The sequence below is a fragment of the Marmota marmota genome, unplaced genomic scaffold (genome assembly GCF_001458135.2).
Source record: "Marmota marmota marmota unplaced genomic scaffold, marMar, whole genome shotgun sequence".
Classification (NCBI taxonomy): domain Eukaryota; kingdom Metazoa; phylum Chordata; class Mammalia; order Rodentia; family Sciuridae; genus Marmota; species Marmota marmota.
This window is the reverse complement of record NW_025999842.1, coordinates 35,311,427-35,334,966: the sequence shown is the minus strand read 5'-3', so window position 1 is coordinate 35,334,966 and position 23,540 is coordinate 35,311,427. Positions and strand designations below refer to the sequence as shown.

The following is a 23,540-nucleotide window of genomic DNA, read 5'->3' as shown; positions in this document are numbered from 1 at the left end:
CAAGTAGTTAGTTCAAGCCATTGAACATTCTTTGACACAAAGTGGACCCTAGACCAAAGGACAAAATTATTGTAGTAATTATCCTAGAATGACCAAATCTACTTCTTAATGAAAGAGAAATCTCATCAAAACCCCCAAACAAATAAGTGTTCCCTTTTTGATCTTTAAAGCATCTTAAGGATTTTATGGTTACCTAATCTAGTTTTTCCTCCCACTAAATGAAGAGGACTATTTATATTTCTAATATAACTTACCAACCACCCAAATATGATACTCATGTTAATAATAGCATTAGTTAAAATGTGAATGGTAATTGCTTTAAATACAAAAACACTAAAAAATTACACAAAATTTTAACTAAAATATTTTAAATCCTATAAAATATTGCAAACCAATTAAGGAAACCCTTTTTATTCTTGGAATCCCTAGAGGTTAGGCGTTTTAAGGAAAGTAAAGGAAAAAGCTCCTCTGAGACGTGTGGAAGTCTAGGTGATTCTCGTTGTTGTTCCACAGGTACCTGTGAGTGGCATATTATCTGTGTTTCCAGCAGGGAAGGGGTGAAGAGCAGCGGGTAGGGCTCCAGGGTGACTGGATGGCAGAGGAAGGCAGGCTGTGTCCACATGGCTTTCATTCTTCACAGTGTCACTGGAAACAGAGCTTCCTTTATTCCGATTGGCCAGAAAGCATGAGCTTGGCGAGGCAGTGAAGGCAGCTTTACTTGCATCTGGAAAGAGTTTTTTAAAGTGAGGAAGCTTCATTCATTCCCATATTCCTAGTTGATAAGCCAGCAAATAAAAGACACTGAGAATGTTTCATAGGTAAAGTAATTAATCTGGAAATTCATAAGCCAAGTTTTCTGTGGGAAATAAGTGGGGTAGACCTTTGTTCTTGGCAGTGTGGTGCTGGGTTTTATTAGCTGGTTATTTGTGGGTGTACATGTGTTCTGAGAGACACCAAATAGTCCACTCCGAAGTCTTCAAAATGAAAGTTTTCACATCTCAGATAGATGTGTTTCCTTCTTTCTCTAAATTCCTGAAGAGCTTACTTATATGTGAAATATACCACATGGGTTATTCTGAAATATAATAGTTTTTTTGAACTACAGTCACTTCTCCAGCTTCATTTAATTTTTCAGAAGTTAAGAATGTCAATTTTGTTAACTTCAAAGTTTCCAATGAAAAAACTTTGACTAATCTATGTATAAATGGAAGAGAAACAGCATTCTGTTCATGTTAGTATCTGATGTTAGTAGTGGCATGTTTGGAAAAAAAACTCTGAGACTATTATGAACCCACTTAACTTGTACACATGCGAATTTTTCAACTTAAGTTTAAACAGAGAAACATAAAAATCATACTACTTATTTATAGTACCTGAATTCTTCATATACTTGTCCAATAAATTCTGTAACTCCTGCTCTTTGTCATTATTAAACTGGGTCTCCATGGCCAGGAGAATGTATTCATCGAGAAGCATTCGGATCAAATGGAATGAACCTTGTTTATGAATGGGAAGAGGGGAGAGCACATGGTGAGGTGGAAAGAAGAAAGAGGGACCGAGGAGAGAGAGGGAAAGAGAAAGAAAAGTGAAGTTATCTTTGTGACCATCTCACCACACTTTACAAGGAGCAACTGAAATAAACAAATACTTGTTGGACTTTAAATGACCTGCAAAGACCAACATGCTTAACTTGGGTCTCTAATCTTTCTGTGTACCGCCTGCCTAGCTCACTGTGTATACTGTCCTGCCAGCTCTTTGGCCACTAATTACATCAAAGGAAAATACGGATGAAAGTGAGACATGCTTTATGCTTTAAGAGGGCACACACTGGAGTGTGATAAGGTTTAACCTGAGGAGAATGAGCTCTACTCTGCTCTATTTCTGTTTACTTTGTACTGAATAATCAGACAATGGCCAGAATGGTCTGAGAAAAGTATCAAGAAAAGATGTCTTTCTAGCTTGAAACAAATATTATTTGGTTTGAAAAAAAAGTAATTTTCACATGAAAGATGTACTGGAAAATTTTAAATGTCTTTTTAGCTATTCAACGGATTTCCCAACAAGACTTTTTATCATAATAAGATCAGGTTTCAATCTTATATATTTTAAGAAATCTAAAATATAAGCAAGTTTATTTTAAATAATAGACACAGTGTATTTTGTTCATCCTTCAGCACAAGTTTGCTGGTTTTATTTAATTTCATTGGACGTTAAATTTTAAAACTTAGTTAATTGCAATCTATTTGATAATGTGAAGATTTCTTGAAATCGGCAACTACTAAACACAGAGTTACTGTCCATAACTTTAGCATTGTAACTATACAATGGGAATCTCAGAAGTTTTAGAAAAAAGAGAGTAGCCAATTTTTGAAAAAGCTAATTTGATCTGATTTATAAGTCATAGAGATCAGGAAAGGGAGTTCATAAATTTAATAGAGTGTTGCTCTTCCACTCCTGGAATACAACTACACAGATACCAGGAAAACAGATGTAAAAAAAAAAAAAAATGGCCATATTAAAATGAGCACTATCTTGAAAATAATGTTAGTTATTGTTTGTTGGTTTAACAAAGACAATTTATCCAAGTACCAGTGTGATTTAATGATAATGGCTGCTGTTCATTAAGTATCTACTGAGTTTAGCAACTTGTTTTTGTATACATCATTTTACTAAAGCATCTACATAGTTCTTAGGAAACGAGTATTCTGCACCTTCTTCAGTGAGCAGCCTGGCTTAGGTAAAGCCACAGTTGGAGAGAAAGTGTAGGATTTAACCCAACATGAAGTCTGACTCTACAACCAAGCTCATAACTACCATTTTATTTTTTTTATAATAGTTAATAAACTTTCTTTTATTGAATAAAATTTCCAAGTGTTATTAATATTAATGCATTTGCATTACTAGTTTTCCATTTACAGTTTTATTTTAGTGACATTTAAATTTTTCAAACAATAGATTTTATTAGCTTTATATCATTTTAAGTTCAAAAGAGATATATTGTTATAAATACTATTTTTTACTAGCTGATATTCAGACACTCTTTGAGAAGTGATATGGTAATAGACTTAAAAATAGACACCAGATGTGACTGGGAATGAATGGTATAACTCATGTAAGGCTTTTATAAGGCACATAGGATACCAAAACTGGACGCATTGTTCAAGGTGAGGTTATGCATGACTCGAGCACCAAGAAAGCTCCACTTCAGCAAAAAGTCCTGGGCCCTCTTCTTTAATGATCTTCCATTTTGTTTGCTGGTCTAAAAGAAAAGAAACAAAATGAAACTACAAAATCTGTCATTTCATTATTCCATGTATCCTATGTTAGATCAAGGTAGATACACTGTCTAAATGGACAGATGGCACGACATGTTCTTTGTTTCATCAAATAGCATGACCTGTCCAGGGATTTTAATTTTGGCCTGTCTTTGCTTCCATTTTAAGGGTTAAAAAGTATACTCTAAATAACATTGTTTCTCAATAGAATTAGACAACAAAATGAGATACTTTACAAAATGTTTTTATCTTTTAATTTTCTGATAGAGGGTTTAAAAGAACATAATATAAAGTGTGAAAGGGGGTTATATATTTCCGTGAATGATTAACAGACTTCTCAGGTCTTGAATGAAAATCTGTTTTCCTTCCAGAATGAAAAAACGTCCCCAGACTATAACTGGTTTTCTTGATATGAATAGCTCACCCCAACTAGTGAAGGATATATTTGTTCTTATTGCCTTGCTTCATGATGGATGGCTTGAAGGTTAACAGAAAAAAAAATGAAGAAGACAAATAGAAAACAAAAAATACTGAGCTTTTAAAATTTAGTATTACAAAAAGGTAATATTGAAAAGAATATTTTCTTTCAGCATTTATGAAAACTTGCTTTTTTAAAAAAAATGACTATATCTTTCCAGTTTCTGAGTTTATCTTTCACTAATGAAGTTACTCAGGTGTAACTTTCTTGACTGACAGGGAAGGAATATTGCTCTTGGTTGGGAAAGGAGAAACAGTATTAAACCCAGGCCCAGGGCTTTCAAATCTGGCATCTTCCTAATTTAGATATTTGGGCTGCCTTATTTGTAGAGCTTCAGAATTTCCCTCAAAACATTTTTTATACAGTCTTCCACCTTTAAAAAAAAGTCAAGAGATTATATCCAATTTAGCATTTATTCTTAACAAAAAAAATTATTTTCTCAAATCTGTTATTAAAAGGTATCTTAACAGTGCTGAAGTTGTAGCTCAGTGGTAGAGCACTTGCCTAGCATGTGTAAAATAAATAAAATAAAGGGACAGAGACAACTAAAAAAAAATTTTTTTAAAAATAAAGTACCTTAATAACTCTCTGTTCTACTACTGTATCCAACCATTCAATAAAAGCCTCCACAGTGGCATTCTTCTTAAGGAGATCCTTCAGTTCTTGGAACACAATGACAGAGTCTTCTGCCATGTCAAAAAAGAAAAGAGAAGAAAGAAGAACATTGCATCTACTTTGAACCCAAGAGAAAACCTAGAATTTACAAATCATTAATAATTTTATGCCACAAAAAGGAAAGACAGATTAAGTGAAATGCATGAAGAGAACTTATTCAATAGCCTAAGAACAGTAACAAAAAATGCCTACACTTTAATTTTAATAAGTATGTCTACCTTAATATCATTCAAATATAGGTTTATGTGTTATATATGTATATATGTATAGATATATTCAGATACTAGAGAATAAGAAAATTAATATCGTTAAATATTCATTTTTAACTTGGTGTTTTTATTATATGGAACAGATTAGTTGAAAGCTAGTGAAATAACCAAGTCAAGATAATTAATTTCCTTCTTTCTGAAGATCCTTGATTCTTTAGAAGTTAAAAACTTGTCTATAAAGAGAGCTTCTCAGATTTCACTTTGGAGCCAAGAGCCATTTGGCAAATATGATGTTTTTGGTTGTCATAACTAGGGGATGCTGCCACTGGTGTCTAGTGGAGAGAGGCCAGGAATGCTCCTAAAACATCCTACAATGTACAACACATTTCTCAACAATGCCAATAGGGCCAAAGTTCAGAAACCTTGTTCTTTATAAAGAAAATGGACTTACGTTCACTATAGATATCAGATTCAGTGTCTGTGCTACCAGAAATGGTAAGAAGGGCCTGAGATCCAATACTATTCAAGTCAACCTTTTCAATATCAGATATCATAGAATTCACAACATGCTGGTCAAAGAGAGCTGGTCTTGCAATCTGCACAGAAAAAGTAAAAAGATACAACACTATATCATTTATCATCTATCTAAAGTTTTATCTTCAACAAAAATAATTCCTTGAGGGAAAAGAATCATGCATAAATTATTTTTTCATCTTAAAATTCAAAGCAATAGCTGTGACTTATGATCATCTCTGTTAAAGATTTGAAAATTTATTTTTAAATTTAAAATTTATTTATTTATTTATTTAATTTGCCCATTTGTCACACACTAAGGATATTAAAATGTTACATTTCTTTTCTGAAACTATCTCCAGCTAGTCTTTTAAAATTTGGGGGACTAAAAACCTTTAGAAAGTAAGTAATCATTTGGGGCAGTAAAACTTATTTAATAATACATGGTATTCCTAATTTAAGAATTATGTCTGTTCTTCTCTTATCTAAAAGAACCATAATTAGTAGCAGTTTAAAGTGTGTTGCGTGTGTGAGTTTCACAATATCAGATTTCTCATTCCTTACAACCTTAACTTGTATCCATTGGATTCACACGATAAGTATTTCATGTTTTGTTTGCATGTGTTTTTTTTTTAACTTTTGATTTTAAAATAATTTTAAGTCACAGAAAAGTTGCAAAGATAGTGCAGACTTTTCACATACCCTCCATTCAGCTTTTTTCTGTGGCATAAGCATGGTACATTACCAATATCAATATTTCATTGGCACAATAGTGTTAACTCAACTATGGCAGGAATTCAAATTTCAACATTTTCCCATTAACATCCTTTTTAGCTCTGCTGATATTGACTCTAGAATTACATACTGCATTTTGCATGCTATCTGTTTAGTTTCCTTTAGTCTATGAAAGTTCCTCTATCTTCTCTGATCAAAAGATTCATTTTTTATTTGGTTACTCAACACTAAACTTACCCACCTACCTGAGCAAGATGTAAAAAAGATGTTTGTCGCTTCAGAGAAGATACAAATCTTCGCACAATGGGTATTTTCTTGTCAGTTAGGGCTTCTGGCAAGTTTTCCAAGGATGAAACAACCCACTGTTCCCAATTTTTAGCAAAATTTCTTATATCTGCTAGTAAGCTAAAAAGAAAACTATGTGTTAAAGCTACACTGTTTTAAAAAAAGAAAAAAGCATTAAGGGTGTTTTATATTAGTTTTATATAAAAGCATGAATTTGAAGTGAGACAGCCTCAGCCTGGGTTTGCCATTTATCATCTTGATCAAAATATTCAATTTTCTCAAGTTCCTCGTTTGTTAAATAGGAATAAGAACAGCATCTGGTCACAGGATTATTGTGAGGATTATATGAAATAATTCATGGAAAATGCCCAGGTTAAACTCTGGAATTCAGGGAATACCTAATAATTAATGCTTTTGGGGGGGGGATAAAGGGAGATACCAGGGATTGAACTTGGGGCACTTGACCACTGAGCCACACCCCCAGCTCTATTTTGCATTTTATTTAGAGTCAGGGTCTCATTGAGTTGCTTAGCATCTCACGATTGCTGAGACTGGCTTTGAACTCTCCATCCTCCTGCCTCAGCCTCCTCAGCTGCTGGGATTACAGGCGTGCGCCACCACACTCGGCTAATGCTTTATTATTAACATTAGCTCACAGTTTAATCATTTTCTATAAAATATATTCCTGGGAAAATGTAAGTATAAGCTTGATGTTTTATATATCTTAGCTTATTGAGAGACATCACATTAGGATCATAACAACATTTTGTGCATTTAATATTGATTTTAATATTTAATACACATTACTAAAATTAATAATTTTAGTAATAGCAGGATATCTGTTATTACTAAATATCTGTTATTACTAATATTAGTAACATACTTCTATAATCCAAATATAATTTTGATAATGAATTACCAAAAGCATACTAATTTTAGGCCCAATCTAGAAAACTATTAATATTGACTATAGAGATATTATAAGATATTAAAAATCAGTCTAAAAACTTCATATCTTATCTCAACAAATATAAATATATTTGGGATGGTACATGTTTTGAGGATCAGTTACATGATACAGAAAAAGAGTAGGTAGGGTTTGGAGTCAAAATCGAGGTTTTGCTCTTTACTCTGGGAAGATAAATTAACTTCTTTCTGCTCCCAGGTTCCTCATTTGAGAATTTTGGGAACATACAGTACTTCAGAGTCAGATGACACATTGTGTGTAAAGAAAAAAATCCAATTATTCAAAGATAATAAATTGGTTAAAGTACAGTGTTCTCTGATGCTGGAAATTTATGATACCACTCGAAAAGATAATGTTGATCTCCATCTATTGAAATGGAAATGTTCTTAAATTGTACCACTGTAGTATGAATACTATGGTTCTATTTGTAAAAAGGTGTATATTTCTAGATATACCTGAAAGAATGTCTGTGAGACAATAATCTCAGACATTAAGAATATGGTAAGTTTGAAGCTTTAATATGCATTTATGTATGTTTTTCTTCTCAACAATGAACAGCTCAGATTTGTTATAAGAATTAAATGATTTATGTAGTCTCAAAGCCTATGTTGTATTTACTACCAGTCAGCTATTATTACTATTTGAAACAGTCTTGTGATCAGATGCCTGCCACTAAGTTAGCACAGATATCCTGCTATGACCCAGAAATGCTAGATATATCTGACAGAGAGCACAGATTAGAGTTCAATCCACAATACCAACAAATAAATAAATACATACATAAAGCAGAGTACAGTTTAGATGTTTAAAGACTATAATAGATAATTAAATGACTAGGAACCAGATCAATATAATTTATTACATAAACAAATCAAACAATCCAGAGAAAAAGATAAATCAAAATTTGAGGGCCAGATATGTCCATCCCTAAATAAATTTGTCTTCTCCCAATATTAAAATAATTTTCTTTATTTCATTAGATTTGTTTTCAAGGGAAAAAAAGGCTGTTTTTTTTTCTAGTTCCTCTTGTTCACACATTGGAAAAGCTTTGTGAAAAATCTTCAGGTATCATTTCAATAAACTATTTGAGATCTTATTTCTTTGTTAAAAGAAGGTAATGATTTTATTATGTCGGCCTCCTGATTTTTACAATTAAGATCAAAGTTCATAATGAAAACAGAATAACTTTCCTTATAGTTTTTATTATTGTGGTTATTTTCCATCAATTATCTGCAATTATCTTCCTCCAGTTAATTTCCATTGAAGGACTTTCTCTGTACCTTGAAGGTCAGTCCCATTTAAGTACCACATTTTGGTGACTCTTAAAGAAATTTCAGGGATTCCACTCATTTTGTTCAATGGGGTTCAAACATAAGGATTGAGGTACATCTCCTCCAGCCAATTCAAAAAAACAGAAGTAGAAAAACAGATTCTCCTTGATAAATAAATTAATTACTGCTTAATGTTTTCCTTTAATGTATAAAGGTATAAAGTGAAATTATTATTTTTTATTTACTGAACGTACCTTTCAGGCATTTCTTGCATTGTTGCAGGAATAAGAACATCTGTAAGAACCTTAATAACAAGCAGAAATGAATTAACATAAATCTTTCCTTAGTATTTCTATGGCTAAAGATACATTACTCGTTAATTGCTTTTTTTATTAGCTTCCTACATAGTAACACGGTTACTCCTTTCAATCCAATTTTATTTTGGTTATAAACAGAAATTTTATAACCAATTTTATTTTGGTTATAAACAGAAATTAATTTATCTCTAAAATGAATGTGTGAGTTATATGTGGATGCATATGTTAATTACCAATAGATTGGCCTTGGTAAGCACATACTGTTTATGGAATAGAAGCTGACCACTCTAGAAGTGGGATGAAGATCTGGCAGAAGCCCACTTTGCACTGTTCTATTTACTGTGCTCACTGTGCATCCATGGGTCCAACATGCGGAGGAGAAACTAAGTTTATTTAATGATATTAAACTCAGGATTTTTGTGTAGGAATAAAAAAAAACACAAATGAACATGGTATGTTTTAAAAGTATGTCTTAGTTAAAAGCTGAGCTACAGTCCAAACAGTTTTGCTTTGATGGTGGCAAATGTGTGTGCATGTGCATGATCCCAGGACTTTTTTGATACTCTTTCAGAGCTACTGCCTCTGTTTCACCTCTGGTTGCCTGCTTTGAGTGTTAAGCATTAAAGATGATAAGTTGGTGCAAATTGAATCTTCTCTCTCTGAATAATGGTATTCTTATTCAATCCAGAAAAGCAGACACTCCTTGCTCACTTTTTCCCATCTTCAACTAACGGCAAAGAAAATCCTGCACTTATTTCTCCATTGTCTTCTCCTGTGATGAGTGATAACTAAAATGAAAATGAAAATATGAGCTCCCACATTCTGGCTTAGGACAATCCACCTTTATTGGATCTGCAAATGTGTACCTGGACAGAGTCTGCCTAGCTTCTGCTTTAATTTCTGTAAAGCTGAGAACCTGGAAATGGCAACTAGCTTGCTAATAAGCTTGCTTTTTCATGCTAACTCAGATCTGGGGACTCTTATTTGGGTTAAGAACAGAATAGGACATAAATGCATTAAAGTTAGAATTTTTCAGAATAGTTATTAGTTATTAGTCCTAAAATTCTGCTTTTCCTGAAAACACTATTGTGAAATAGTCACTATATTATTTTAATCTGAAAATACATTAGAGAGTTAATAAAAATTAACTAAGTTTTCATATTTTGGCAAATATGTCACATTTAGAATCATTCTTGGTTATAAACAGAAATTAAATTTGTTTTGCTTGATATAAATTTCTATTAAAATACATAAACCATTAAACATGCATGATTAAATTGCTTATAGATATTGTATGCATTACAAGAATTTATATTAAAATGTTATTTTAAATAAATAAATGGTTCACATTAAAAACACTCTAAAGAGTTTACCTTATAAAGAATTGAGTCACAAACACAGAATATGTCAATGATAACAGGATTTTCAAGCAGGGGAAGAAGGTGATCAGGCATTCCTTGCCAAAAGTGTAATAAGAAGTGCTGGATCTAGTTGTAGAGCAAAATGCATATGTTAAAATTTTCCTTTCGTATGACCTCATTAAGAACAGGGCCTGAAAACATGTTTAATATAGTCAAGAAAGCATTCGTTTGTCATCCTTACCTCCTCAAAGTTTCCATTAATTGCATTGTCCAGGATACACTGGCAGTGAGTTTTGTACATCATTATGAGAGTATCAACCTATTTCAAGAAAGAAAAAAACTTAACAAAAGCTTCTGTAATAAATAGTGCCTTTATTTGTTCATTTATTCTAGACACATTTTATAAGCTTGGCTTTATGTTGTGCACTTGGCTTTATGTTCAATGCTGAGGATCAAAAATGAAGGCAAAAATCTTTATTTCAAGGGACTCTCTGCCTTGTGAGGGGAGAAAGGCAAGAAAATTAGTGACTATAGTACCAGATAAGAACAATGGGAAAAAAAGTAGTTATCCAGGAAACTGTGGTCCAAATCAACATCCTAATATTCTGCCTAATAAGAAAATGACTTTTTATTAGGAAAATAAACATTAAATAGTAAAACACATGAGCTGGGTGCTGTGGTACATGCTTGTAATCCCAGTGGCTTGGGAGGCTGAGGCAGGAGGATCTCGTGTTCAAAGCCAGCCTCAGCAACAGCAAAGTGCTATGCAACCAGTGAGACCCTGTTTCTAAATAAAATTAAAAAATAGGGCTGGGATGTGACTCAGTGGTCAAGTGCCCCTGAATTCAATCCCTGGTAACACCCCCAAAAAGTAAAATACATGAACTCTTCACACAGTTTTATTGAATGGATGCTTGAAGCAGTGTGGCACAGTGGTTTCAAGTTTTGATTCTGGAGACAGCTCAACTTGAGTGCCAAGCTCCCCTATATGACTGACCTGATGTGATTACACAATTTGCTCTATTTCTTTTTTTTTTCAAGTTGTTGATAGACCTTTATTTTATTTATGTATTTATATGTGGTGCTAAGAATTCTAACCCAGTGCCTCACACATGCTAGGCAAGTGTGCTACTGCTGAGTCCCAGCCCCAGCCCCAATTTGCTCTATTTATGAGCCCCAAGCTTTTTATCTTTAAGTAGTAACACTATATTACCCATATGGTGTTAAGAAAGCCAAATAAAGTATGAGGAGCAATACAGAGAACTGTGCCTGGCAAATAATGAGAGCTTACTAAATATTATCTAGAATTAGCAATAACATTAAATGATGCATTTACCAGAAAAAAAAAGATGCTTCAGATATTGAGTGTCTATTATGAACAGTCTCTGTTTCCAAATTACCATGGATATTTGGACTGCATAGTTTAAACAATTCTGAACAGTTTGGCTGGGGATGTAGCACAGTGTCACTGTGCATTTGCCAGGCAAATGTGAGGCCCTAGGTTCACCCCCAGCATGGCCAAAAATAAAAAACTAGTAATAAATATAAAAATCTTTAAACATATTATAAAACTTATAGTGGATTAGAACAAGATAAATTCAAAAATGTTAAAAATGAGAGCTTTATTTCTCCATTACCTGAATTTGAATCCTAGCTCTAAACTGCTCCTTCCTATGTGATATTAGACAAGCTACTTAACATTTATGTGCTTTCATTTCCTCTTTTGTGAAGCTGATGTGACATATTGGTAAAAATATAATAGAGTTGTTATGAGGTATAAATGAATTAGCACATATAGTGTGGTCAGAGTGATCTGCAGTACATGTCAAAAAATTAATGGATCACAATAGTACCGAGGGTAGTGGTGTGTGATGGGGCTGTCCATCTCAACACTTTGCATTCTTGTCTCTATTCCTGCTACCAAGTGAGAGCACACATCTGTGTGGTCTAGTTCACAATGGTGTAGGTGGTGATGATGAGAGTAGTTAACTACAGGAAACCATTAGCAGGATATTTTATGATCAATGCACATGACACTTGCTATTTGGTAGGCAATGCTATTTTATTTTTATATGTAACACCAAGACACACTTTTTAAATAAGAAGACAAAATGAAATATGGAAGGGAAGTTATAACCACCATTAAAAATTTATCCTTTGAGCACTAAAACCTACTAACTAAAAATAAGCTCTTATCTTCATGAGAATTTCTAATTATTTTTGTCAAAATGAATAGCTTTGTACACAAGTCATCAAAAATTTTTAGTCTTACAACTAGTACTTCATCTCCCTGGGGTCAGCTTCTCACTGAGCAGTTTCCATTCATCTGCCTTAATGAAACAGGTATTTCAAGTGTTTAGCTTCAGCCACACAAGTTACCTGGGCAATTTGACTTCTGGCTAGAAGGTGAAAGGGCTCAGCTGTCCTCAAGGGACAAGAGGAATGTCAGTCCCTAGTGCTCATGACAGAGTCTACTAGGGAAGAACTTAAAAACCAGAAGTCATAAAGCACTTGGTACCTGAGTGGCAAGTGTTTTACCAGTCTTTCAAAGTAAGAAGTAAGGAATTCTTTGGAGGGTAGCAGAGAAAATAAAATCAATTATTGGAGTAAGTTCTTTGCTTCTCTATTTTTCTTTGTTACTTGCCCTCCCTCTTCCTCTTTCTCTCACCAAACAAACATGTTCACAGCAAACATGTACACAGCAAACATGTTCACGATATGTTTGCATGTAAGCAATACTTTCCACAAAAAAAAACCAACAACTAACAATACTCCCTCAAAGAACTGAGGTTCCACAAGTTCCATGGTTTTCTCCACAAACTGCCACACATTAGTATTTGTTGTCCATTTCTGAAATATGAAGTCATAATATCACATACTGTGTGTGTATGTTTAAAAATGGTGATGACTTTGAGAATGTGACAGGAGTAGAGAAGGAAGTGGACATACTTTAGGAAATTCACATGAATTTAGCATCTCAGAATCATCTTCAATACTTTGCCTACTCTCAACTGGCAGAGTATGTGTATCATCACTACTAACTCTACCAGGTACTCTGCATATCTACTTATTTATCGATAGCTTTGTTTTTTCTTTTAAATCTACATGATGTTTTTATTTACTGTTTCTACAAAAATCCCACTGTTAATGTGTTTGGACATTATTCATATCCCTCTATATTTGTACCCCCCAAATATAAATTGACTAAATAAACTATGAAAGACATTTTCCTTAAAAGTTAATAAAAAGAATGATCTTTAAGGTTGGGGTTGTGGCTCAGCAGTAGAGCACTTGCCTAGCACGTGTGAGACCCTGGGTTCGATCCTCAGCACCACATAAAAATAAATAAATAAAATAAAGATATTGTGTCCAACTATAACTAAAAAAATAAATATTAAAAAAACTTTAAAAAAAAGAATTATCTTTAGCTGAAAGAAACATGTAGAAATTATGACACTCTGATTTAACAATGGTTCTAGCTCTTAAACAGCCAATAGGCCCTCAATAATTAATTCTAGAAGTACAGAAATAGAAGGGGATTTGTCTTAGACTTTACTGTACAAGCATTGAAAAGCCATATTGAGGAATAGTTATAAACTGAATCCAATGAAGATGTGTTTTCTTTAACTTTTAAAAGAATTACAAATGTAGGGGAACATAATATTTTAGAATTTAAAGAAGTCTTGGTATCATCTTGTACAGTCCTTGCATTTTCTAACTATCTCCCACTCAGTGCTAGGAGCAGATTCTGCCCTGCAGAAATGCATAATGATTATTGAAATAAAATGATGTTAATTGAAAATATAAATAATGAAAAAAATTGCATGTGATTGACATGATCTAGTATTTCTTCTTCAATATAGGGTTTTAAATAAAAAATTATCTTCAGCCTTTTAAGGTTTATTTTACCACTTCTGATTATCTACTATCATAGAAATGGTAAATAATTAATTGGAAAGTGTTTAATCAATGCTAGTAAACATTTGTCTCTCCTATAAATCAATCAATTCTGTTTGTTAAGCAGATTTCTAACTGCTTCCTGCAAGTGTCATAAGATTCCTAGCAAATTTAGATGTGGAACCAACATATCAGAAAATCAATGCAGAAGTATTTTCAATTGATACCTTGTCCTTCGAAATGCATCCTTGGTACACAAGGTGTTGAGCGCTGGGGAATTCTGGAAGAAGTGTTCCTGTTTTTGAACTAAGTGAATATTTACGGGTGAAACCACCCTATAATTTAGAAAAAATAAAAAGAAAGAAATCACTATTAATTGTATGGATCCAAAATATAACTCTAATAAAACTAGAAGCACATAGATTTTATTCATTACCCTGAAAACCATCATAAATGAGGAAATTTGGGTAAATAGTTTAGACTTTGCAACTGAATAAATTAAACACATCAGCCAACTTCTGAATCTTAACTTCATAGAATATTTTTCTTACTATTTTGAACTTTAGTTTTAAAAATTTGTTAATTTTCACAACTTTTAAGTTCACATTTGTTATTTGTATGTTTCAGAAGATTTGCCTTTGATATTAATGGAGCTACTAAAATTATTTTAACTACAAAAGGATCAGGAATGTCCAAATCCAACTTTTTCATTTACAGAGTAAGTAAATGGGATGATTAGAAGTAAATAAACTCAGTTTCAGAGGTAATTAAGTAATTACAGGTGAAATTTTGACTGGTACTTAAGTATTCCAATTTCTAAACTAGGAACCTAGACTTCCCCACATGAACATTTCCCCACCCTAAGTGCAGATTTTTGCTGTTCTTTCACATATTTTAGGGAACATGGACCTCTACCAGTTTTTAGAAATTCAGAAAAAAATACAAATAAATAATATAAAATGCTGCAGTGCTGATGTATCTAAAGAAACCTACATAAAATATTAATTCATATTCATGACAGAGCTGGAGCCTCATCATGGTGCTCAGGACATTCACTGATTGTTTCAGCTCCACAAACAAAACTTAAGCAAACTGTATCATAATCAAAAGTACGAGCAAAGAATAAAGTTGTGAATATTGTAAATGAAGTAAAGTATTCCTGAAAAGGATAAATTTTTGTACTTCCCAGTTTGTTCATTTTTATTTCTGGACATTTTATGTTCATCTCTTGTCATATTAAACATGTTTACTAGAGAAGGACTTATTACAGACATAGGATGGGTCCCCACCCTATCATATAATTCCCAGGCTTTGTAGGCTTTTGTAGACTTATCCTGGCCTACAGGATAGCAGAAAAAGTTGGGAGAAATTTTGAGTCCTTAAACACCAGATTTAGAAGCTCTGATTCCACATTGACTGATGTGATATAAGGTATTAAAGGAACCTTTTATTAAACATATAGTAGAAATCCATTTCTTTAAAATTAGGTTACAATTTTTAGGCTTAACTTCTATTATCAGGTAGAGTGAAGAGTTATTCTGATAAAATAACTTTTAATTAACAAAGAACTATGACATAAATAATAATTATAAACTGATATAATAATTTCAAGCAACTGTATTTAATCTGTCTTAATAATTCAAGATATTTTTCAAAGACTTTCCATGCTTTTGGTTTACCACATATAAGCACTATTTATCATTTCACTGTCAAAAAATGCATACTGTCATTCAATAGGAAAAAAAATAACAGAATGAAAGAAAATAAACAATCTAACTTTAAGAAAGGAAAAGTAGGACAAAATATAAATCTAACATTTAATTTATAAACATGACAAAAATGCACCTAAATTCTAATTTTATAAAAGTTTATACTTTTTCTTATACATTTTATCTTGGACAAAAAAAATCTTGTTTATTAATCCCAAGATGTAATTGTGATATAAGGGAAAAAAATGTAAACAAACTAAAAATCCAATAATATACAGTACTATGTTAATTTATTAGGAACAATAGTCTCATTTTTGCTAAAGAAATATATTTGCTAAAGAAAAATATAGTAATTAAAAATCTTTCCTTGAAAGAAAAAAGTAAGAATCCTGAAAGATTTAACAAGTTTTATCAAGAATTCAGCAAACAGGTAATATCAAACTTAAAATAAAATGGACAAATTCCAAAAGCTACCAAGACTGAATCATGAAGAAATGGAAACCTAAATACACCCGTAATTAGTAAGGAGACTAATAGAAGGAAACCACCCAATATAACAAAATACATGTATAAATAGCCCACTGTAAACATCACACTTAATGGTGAAAGACTGATAGCGTTTTCTTCTAAGATCAGGACAAGACAAGGATGTCTGTTACTCATAGTACATCATAATGGAAATATTAACCAGAGCAAGGAAAGAAAAGACATCCAAATTGGAAAGGAAGAAATATAATTATCACTGTTCATAGATAATATGATCTTATATGTATACAATCCTCAAGATTTTACACACATGCACACACACACACACACACATGCACACAAACTTGTTAGAACCAATAAAATTGGCAAAGTAGAAGGATTCAGAATTAGCATATGAAAATTAATTGCACTTATGTACAATAACAACAACTTGAAAAGAAAATCAAGGAAAGAATTACATTTACAATAGCATAAAAATAATAAAATACTTAGAAATTAACTAAGGGTAGAATTCTTGCACAATGAAAACTACAAAACAGTACTAGAAGAAATTAAAGAGTTAAATGGAAAGACATTCAATGTTCATAGATTGGAGAATTTAATATTGTTAAGATGTCAATATATCCAAAGTCATCTATAGGTTCAATGTAAAATCCCAGTGACATTTTTTCAGAAATCAAAAAAACAAAAACAAAATCATCCTAAAATTCATATGGAATCTCAAGTGATTCCAAATCCTAAAGAACCAAATGGTCTTGAACAGGCAGAGGAAAGCCAGAGGATTCGCACTTCATGATTTCAAAGCTTACTACAATTTTTACTCCAAAAAGCTTGATTTAAAGTTAATAATAAGATGGACCTTTCATATCTAAATCATCAGGAAAAAAAAAACTACAAAGCTACTATAATCAAAAAGTGTGGTACGGTCATAAAGATAGACCTTCAGAATAATGAAATAGAATAGATAGCCCCAAAACAAACTCCCACATATACTGTCAACTTATTTTCTATAAGGGTGCCATGGCCATTCCATGGGGAACTCTTTTCAATAAATTATCCCCCAAACTGGATATTTACATATAAAAAAGGAAGTGAGACTCTTATCTAACACTCTCTACAAAAATTAGCCCAAAAGGGATAAAAAATCTAAATGTAGGAGCTAAAACTATAAAACTCTTAGAAGGAAATATGATAAAACATTCATGACCTTGAATTTGAAAACAATTTCTAGGCTATGCACAAAACACAGGCAATGAAAGAAAAAAATATACAAAACTGAACTTAATAAAAATGAAAAAATTTTGTTCATCAAAATACAATACAAACAGGGTGAGGATATAGTTCAGTTGTAGAGTGATTACCTAGCATGTTCAAGATGCTGGGTTCAATTCCCAAGACCACATAATAGATAGATAGATAGATAGATAGATAGATAGATAGATAGATAAACATTACTATAAACAGAATGAAAAGGTGACCTCTGGAATGGGAGAACATCTGCAAATCGTGTGTGGATAAGAGGTTAATGTCCAGAATATAAAGACAACTCTTAGAATTCAACAACAACAAAGCAAACCATTTCAATTCATAAATGGACAAAGAACTTGATGTGCATTCCTCCAAAGAAGATACATGAATGGCTAATAAACACATGAAGCTATGTTGTTGTTACTAATCATTAGGAAAATGCAAATCAAAGCCACAAGATACCACCTCACATTCATTATGACAGCTACCATAAACACATACACCCACACATACAGAAAACAAGGGTTGGCAAGAATGTGGAGAAATTGGAATCCTTGTGCACTGTTTGTGGGAATATAAAATGATATGGCTGCTGTGCAAACCAGTATAGAGGTTTCTCAAAAAATGGAAAATGGAATTGCTATGTTATCAAGTGGATAACATAAATGTGAGGTGGTATCTTGTGGCTTTGATTTGCATTTTCCTAATGATTAGTAACAATCAGTATAGTTTCATGGGTTTATTAGCCATTTATGTATCTTCTTTGGAGGAACGTACGTCAAGTTCTTTGTCCATTTACGAACTGAGATGTTTGTTTTGTTGTTGTTGAGCTGTAGCAGTTCTCTTTATATTCTGGACATTAACCTCTTATCCACACACGGTTTGCAGATGTTTTTTCCCATTCCAGAGTCACCTTTTCATTCTGTTTATACTATTGCTTATTTATTTATTATCTATGTATTTATTTAGGTGTGTACTCAAAATAATTGAAAGCAGGGGCACAGAGAGATATTGTACACACATGTTCATAGAGGCATTACTCAAAATAGTTCAAATATGGAAGGAATTCATGTTTTCATCAATAAAGAATAAATAAAATATGGCTTATACATAAGATGGGATATTAGCCTTAAAAGGGAAGGAAATTCTGATATATGTTATAATACGAAGAACACTATGTGAGATAAAATAAGCCAGTCAAAAAAAGATCAAAACAAATGTGTAATTCCTTTTGTATGAGGCACCTAAAATAGTAAAAATCAGGGATAGGAAGTGGAATGGTGGTTGTCAGGGACCAGGGAAAGGAGAGATGTATATAGCATTTCAGTTTAAAGAAAATCAATTATAGATGAAATTATTTAAACACTAAGAATGACTTTATACTTTCAGAAGAATTTATGAAAGAATTTATGATCTTGAAATATACCTAAATTTAAAAACTAGAAATAGCTCTATAAAATTAAAAAAAAAATCTTCATCAAAAGGCTATAAAGTGTTGCTATGTTGCCAATAGGGAAAGTTATTAATTACCCATAACCTATAGTGTATTAGTATCCAGATTATATAAAGAACTCCTAAGAATCAAACCATAAAAAAGAAAATTGTGATCTGAACAAGAGTTTTACACAATAACCAATAGAAATCCAAAAAGATTGTCAAACCCACTGGTCATTAGAAATAATTTTCAGATGAAAACCAGACATCCTTTAGCACCCATAGGATTGGTAAAACTTAAAAATGTCATTCAAGGGCTGGGGCTGTAGCTCAGTGGCAGAGCACCTGCCTTGCATACATGAGGTACTGGATTTGATCCTCAGCACCACATAAAAATAAATAAAATAAAGATATTGTTTCCATCTAGAACTAAAAAAAATTTTTTTAAATGTCATTCAATACAATGTATAAAAATGAAGTGTGAAAAGAATGCTCACACACAGCTGGAGAGACAAATTAATACAACCACTTTGGAATACAACTGGACTTAACTAGCAAAGTTAAAAATGAGACTATAGTAGGATCTGGAATTTCACTCCTGACCATATGTACCTGGAAAATACTCCTATCAACACTGTTTTTTAAGTTAAAAAATCCCATCATACAGATATTCTTTTCCTAACTATTAAATAGTTCATTTTTTTAAAAAAAATCCCATCAACAATGGAATGAACAATGCACTGTAATGTTTTTGTCATGGAATACTATACAGCAAAGCAAATAAAGGACTAGTACTTCATATATTTACATTGAAAAAATCACAAACCCTAATACTGAATGAGTAAAGAAAGATATAAAAAAGAATCTATTTTTATGTAGCTAAAACTGCTTTTTTATTGTTTAGGCATATATTCAAAAGTGATGAACTTTAGAGAAAACAAAGAAAAGAGCAATGCTAAATTCTGGACAGTCGTAACCTTTGTTAAGGAGGGAAGAGAAAATGATTGGGGGTAAGTGCACAGGATTTTCTTTTAAGCTGTAGGGCAGGTCTTGATTTTTCATCTTACAGTTTTTTTTAAAACTCTTTGTACTTTGTGTGTGTGTGTGTGTGTGTGTGTGTGTGAGAAATGTGTGTGTGGGGGGGTGTTACAAATAATACATCCCCCTACAAAAATAAAATCATTATTACTCTAAGGAAACATGTGTTGAGGGGCAAAATATGTGACATTTTAATATTTTAAAAATTCTCATGTTCATAATAATATTTTTGTGTAATCTAAGCTAGCAATCTGTGTGGAACATCAACAAAAGGCAAAAAAAAAAAAAGTCCAAGGAAAACCTTAAGAATTGAGTCTTGGGCTATATTAACAATTGTGTACTAAGATGGTATGAGCCATATAAATCAAATAGTGATATACTGTACAGAATGTGTAACACAAAAATAAAGGAAGGACCCGTCATCTGCAAAAAGTAAAATGTGCTCATTTTAATTTCACTAATATGTTTGCTATTATAATTATATTAAAAGAGGTGCTTCTAGGTTGCCACAGATGTTGGGGTTTGTTTTGGGTTTTTTCTTTCTCAACTGATGACTTTGGTACTCTTAAGTGAATTATTAAGAATCTCATTTCTAAGGGAAAACAAGAAGGGACCTATAGAAAAGAGACAAATATGATTAGAAGGTAAGAGGGTCTGATTTATGAGGAAAGATTAAAGGAGTCAAGCAGCTCAGCCTGGCTAAGTGATGACAAAGGAGAGCATGATAACAGTCTACAAATATTTGAGAAGCATATCCCAAGGAGAGAGGATCTGATATTGATCTTGGTACAAAGCTGTTCAACTGGCCAGGAATGGTTGATGTTAAGAAGGAAACTCAGGCTATCAGAGAAATTTCCTGTTGAAATGTCTGAAATCAAGGGGCTTATTCTCTAAGAAATAATGACAACTTCATGATCCTAACTGAGTAAAACAAAATATGGCCCATACCTGAAGAGTCTCAGAAAAAGCAAAAAGCTCTCTTTGATCAGGATGCAGTATTAGAATTAGGTTTGTTTTATGCCTAGGTATTAAAGGATTTGGAGACATTTTGCACAACATTTCTGAAACTTAAACCACTGCATTTAAAAATAAAAAATTTTAAGCCATCAAAATTCATACTGCCACAAAAATAACTACCCTTACCATCCTCTTCCCGTTTTAAAAAAAAATTTTGGGGGTGATTGTTTAGCTTATGTTATCATCTGGCTTTCATGTTAGGAACTATTTAAAACTTAATTTAAAAAAAATAGGTCTACAGAATATACTTACCATGTTGATTAAGACATGATATAGTTCCAATTTTAATGCAGTCTTTTTATTTATTTATTTTCTGTAGTTATAAATGGACAGAATGCCTTTATTTGTTTATTTTTATGTGGTGCTGAGGATCGAACCCAGTGCCTCGCACATGCTAGGCAAGCACTCTGCCACTGAGCTACAGCCCCAACCCCTTTTTAGCCTTTCTTTTTTTCCTTTCCCTCCACCCAAGAAATACTTGATGTTTTGGATTTGGTTTCATTAATTCGTATTCAAACCTTTAAAAATTGACCTCACATGAAAACGTTCTTACTACACACTATCACTTTAAAACTGGAGCCATACAGTATGTATCCTATATTCAACATGCATTTTTTTATTCAACTTTAGGTCTCTGAGATGACCCTAAATTGATTCTTATAAATACAGTTCCCTCACTTCCCAAACAGTATTCCATTGTATATATAAACATTTATTTTATCATTATTTAAATTTTTTTCATCATTCTGCAGTCTGACAATGTTACAATGGACATCCCCACACACTCTAGTACTGGAAAGGTTTCTATGAGTTCGAGCATAAAGTGTATGCACCTTCAACCTCACTGCCCTTCTCCTGTTTATGAAGTTTCATTTGTTCCACATCCTTACCAACAATACATCTTAAGACTTTTTAATCGTTACTGATCCAATAACTGGAAGATCACTCACTATAGCTTTCATTTGCATTCCACTGGTTAATATTTATATTGATTACCTTTTATTTAGTTTTGGTATTCAAAATATTTACTGTCCATGTGTTATGGACACTAGCCAACCAGAATGGGTGCCATGGACACCAGCACAATTTATTAGTCATTTTTTTACTCTGTGAATTGTCTGGCTATATATTTTGCTTATTTCTAGTGGGTTGTATATAAATTATTTATTTGAATCCTTTACATATTTGAGAATAGTGATGTTCAATAGAACATTTAATAATAAAAATGTTCTATATATCTATACTGTACACTACAGTTGCCACTAGTCACATGTGACTTTTAAGCATTTAAAATATAGCTTGTGACTGAAATTTTAAATTTTATTTAATTAATATCACTAGTGACTACAATATTGTATATCATAGTTACAGATATTAATTCTCCCATTTATATGATTTATAAATATTCAATTTCATTTTACATATTTGAGGTTATAGATTCTACATTTGCTTTTATGTCTTATCTTTTTCTTTCTTTTTTTTTTTGATGGGACCACCATGGCTTTTTTTAATATTTATTTTTAGTTGTACACAATACCTTTATTTTGTTTATTTATTTTTATGTGGCATTGAGGATCAAATCCAGGGCCTCACACATGCTAGGTGAGCGCTCTACCGCTGAGCCACAACCCCAGCCCTATGTCTTGTCTTTTTTATAATTAATGTTTCTCTACATCATTAAAAGAAGCTCATATAAATACTATCAACAATGTAATATTGTTTTATTATTAGTCCTTTGTTACATATACTTATTCACTGAAGTCACTAACAATTTTGTGCATGATACTTTGTATGCATATTTTATTTTTATTTCTTTATATGAGATTCATTAAAAGTAGAAAGAGTAGGAAAAATGGCATCGTTTTTTTTAAAGACTCATAATACAGATATTCCAACTGTTTTCCAGAAAGTTCATTCTACTCTCACCAGCAATATATGAGTTTATCTCATCATTCATTAACCATAGTTTCACAATAATTTCTCAATATTTGATAACTTTATAAAGTAAAGCATAATTTTAATTATTATTTCTTTAACTCTTCAATTTTCATGCATTTATTAACTATGTGAATTGTCTATTTAATTTCTTTTACTATATTTAGTATGGTCTTTGTATTGTTCATATAAATTGTAAGATTTATTCATGTAGTAGAGATATTATCATATTTGTTGAAGGTACTTTCCCCAATTTTTCCTTTGACTTCAAATTTTGCATAGGATGCCTTAGATGTAAAGAATTTTCCAATTTTGGTGTTTTCTCTTTCCTTTGAAATTTCTTATACTGTTTTCATGCTTAAAAAGTGAACTGCCCTCTTCTTAAATGAGATAGATACATATATTCTTTCTAAGTATTCATTTTATATTTAATAGTTTATATGAAATTCATATAATGTGTGAGGAATAATTTTTATAGTCATAACAGTATGACTATTTTCATAACAGTATGCCTTGAATGATTTTATTTATTTAGTATTCCACCTTCCTTCAGAAAGGACTTAAAACAACTCATTGAAAAATATTTCTTTCATTTTTTGGTTATAATTCCTCATAATCACATACTATTCCATATGTATGTGTATATGTATATATATATATATATATATATATATATATATATATATATAT

At 32.0% G+C, this 23,540-nt stretch overlaps 1 protein-coding gene across 1 annotated transcript in view; it reads right to left on the bottom strand.

Moving 5' to 3' along the window:
• The window catches only part of Rfx6 (regulatory factor X6), a 51,333-nt gene that overhangs the window by 5,684 nt on the left and 22,109 nt on the right, over window positions 1-23,540 (bottom strand). The window contains exons 7-16 of the mRNA XM_015500602.2: window positions 14,211-14,318; window positions 10,328-10,405; window positions 10,099-10,212; window positions 8,663-8,712; window positions 6,131-6,290; window positions 5,089-5,233; window positions 4,330-4,439; window positions 3,142-3,259; window positions 1,374-1,496; window positions 518-724 (exon numbers count right to left, since the gene is read on the bottom strand). Of these exons, the coding sequence (XP_015356088.1) occupies window positions 518-724; window positions 1,374-1,496; window positions 3,142-3,259; window positions 4,330-4,439; window positions 5,089-5,233; window positions 6,131-6,290; window positions 8,663-8,712; window positions 10,099-10,212; window positions 10,328-10,405; window positions 14,211-14,318 (1,213 nt within the window). The remainder of the gene's footprint in view (window positions 1-517; window positions 725-1,373; window positions 1,497-3,141; window positions 3,260-4,329; window positions 4,440-5,088; window positions 5,234-6,130; window positions 6,291-8,662; window positions 8,713-10,098; window positions 10,213-10,327; window positions 10,406-14,210; window positions 14,319-23,540) is intronic.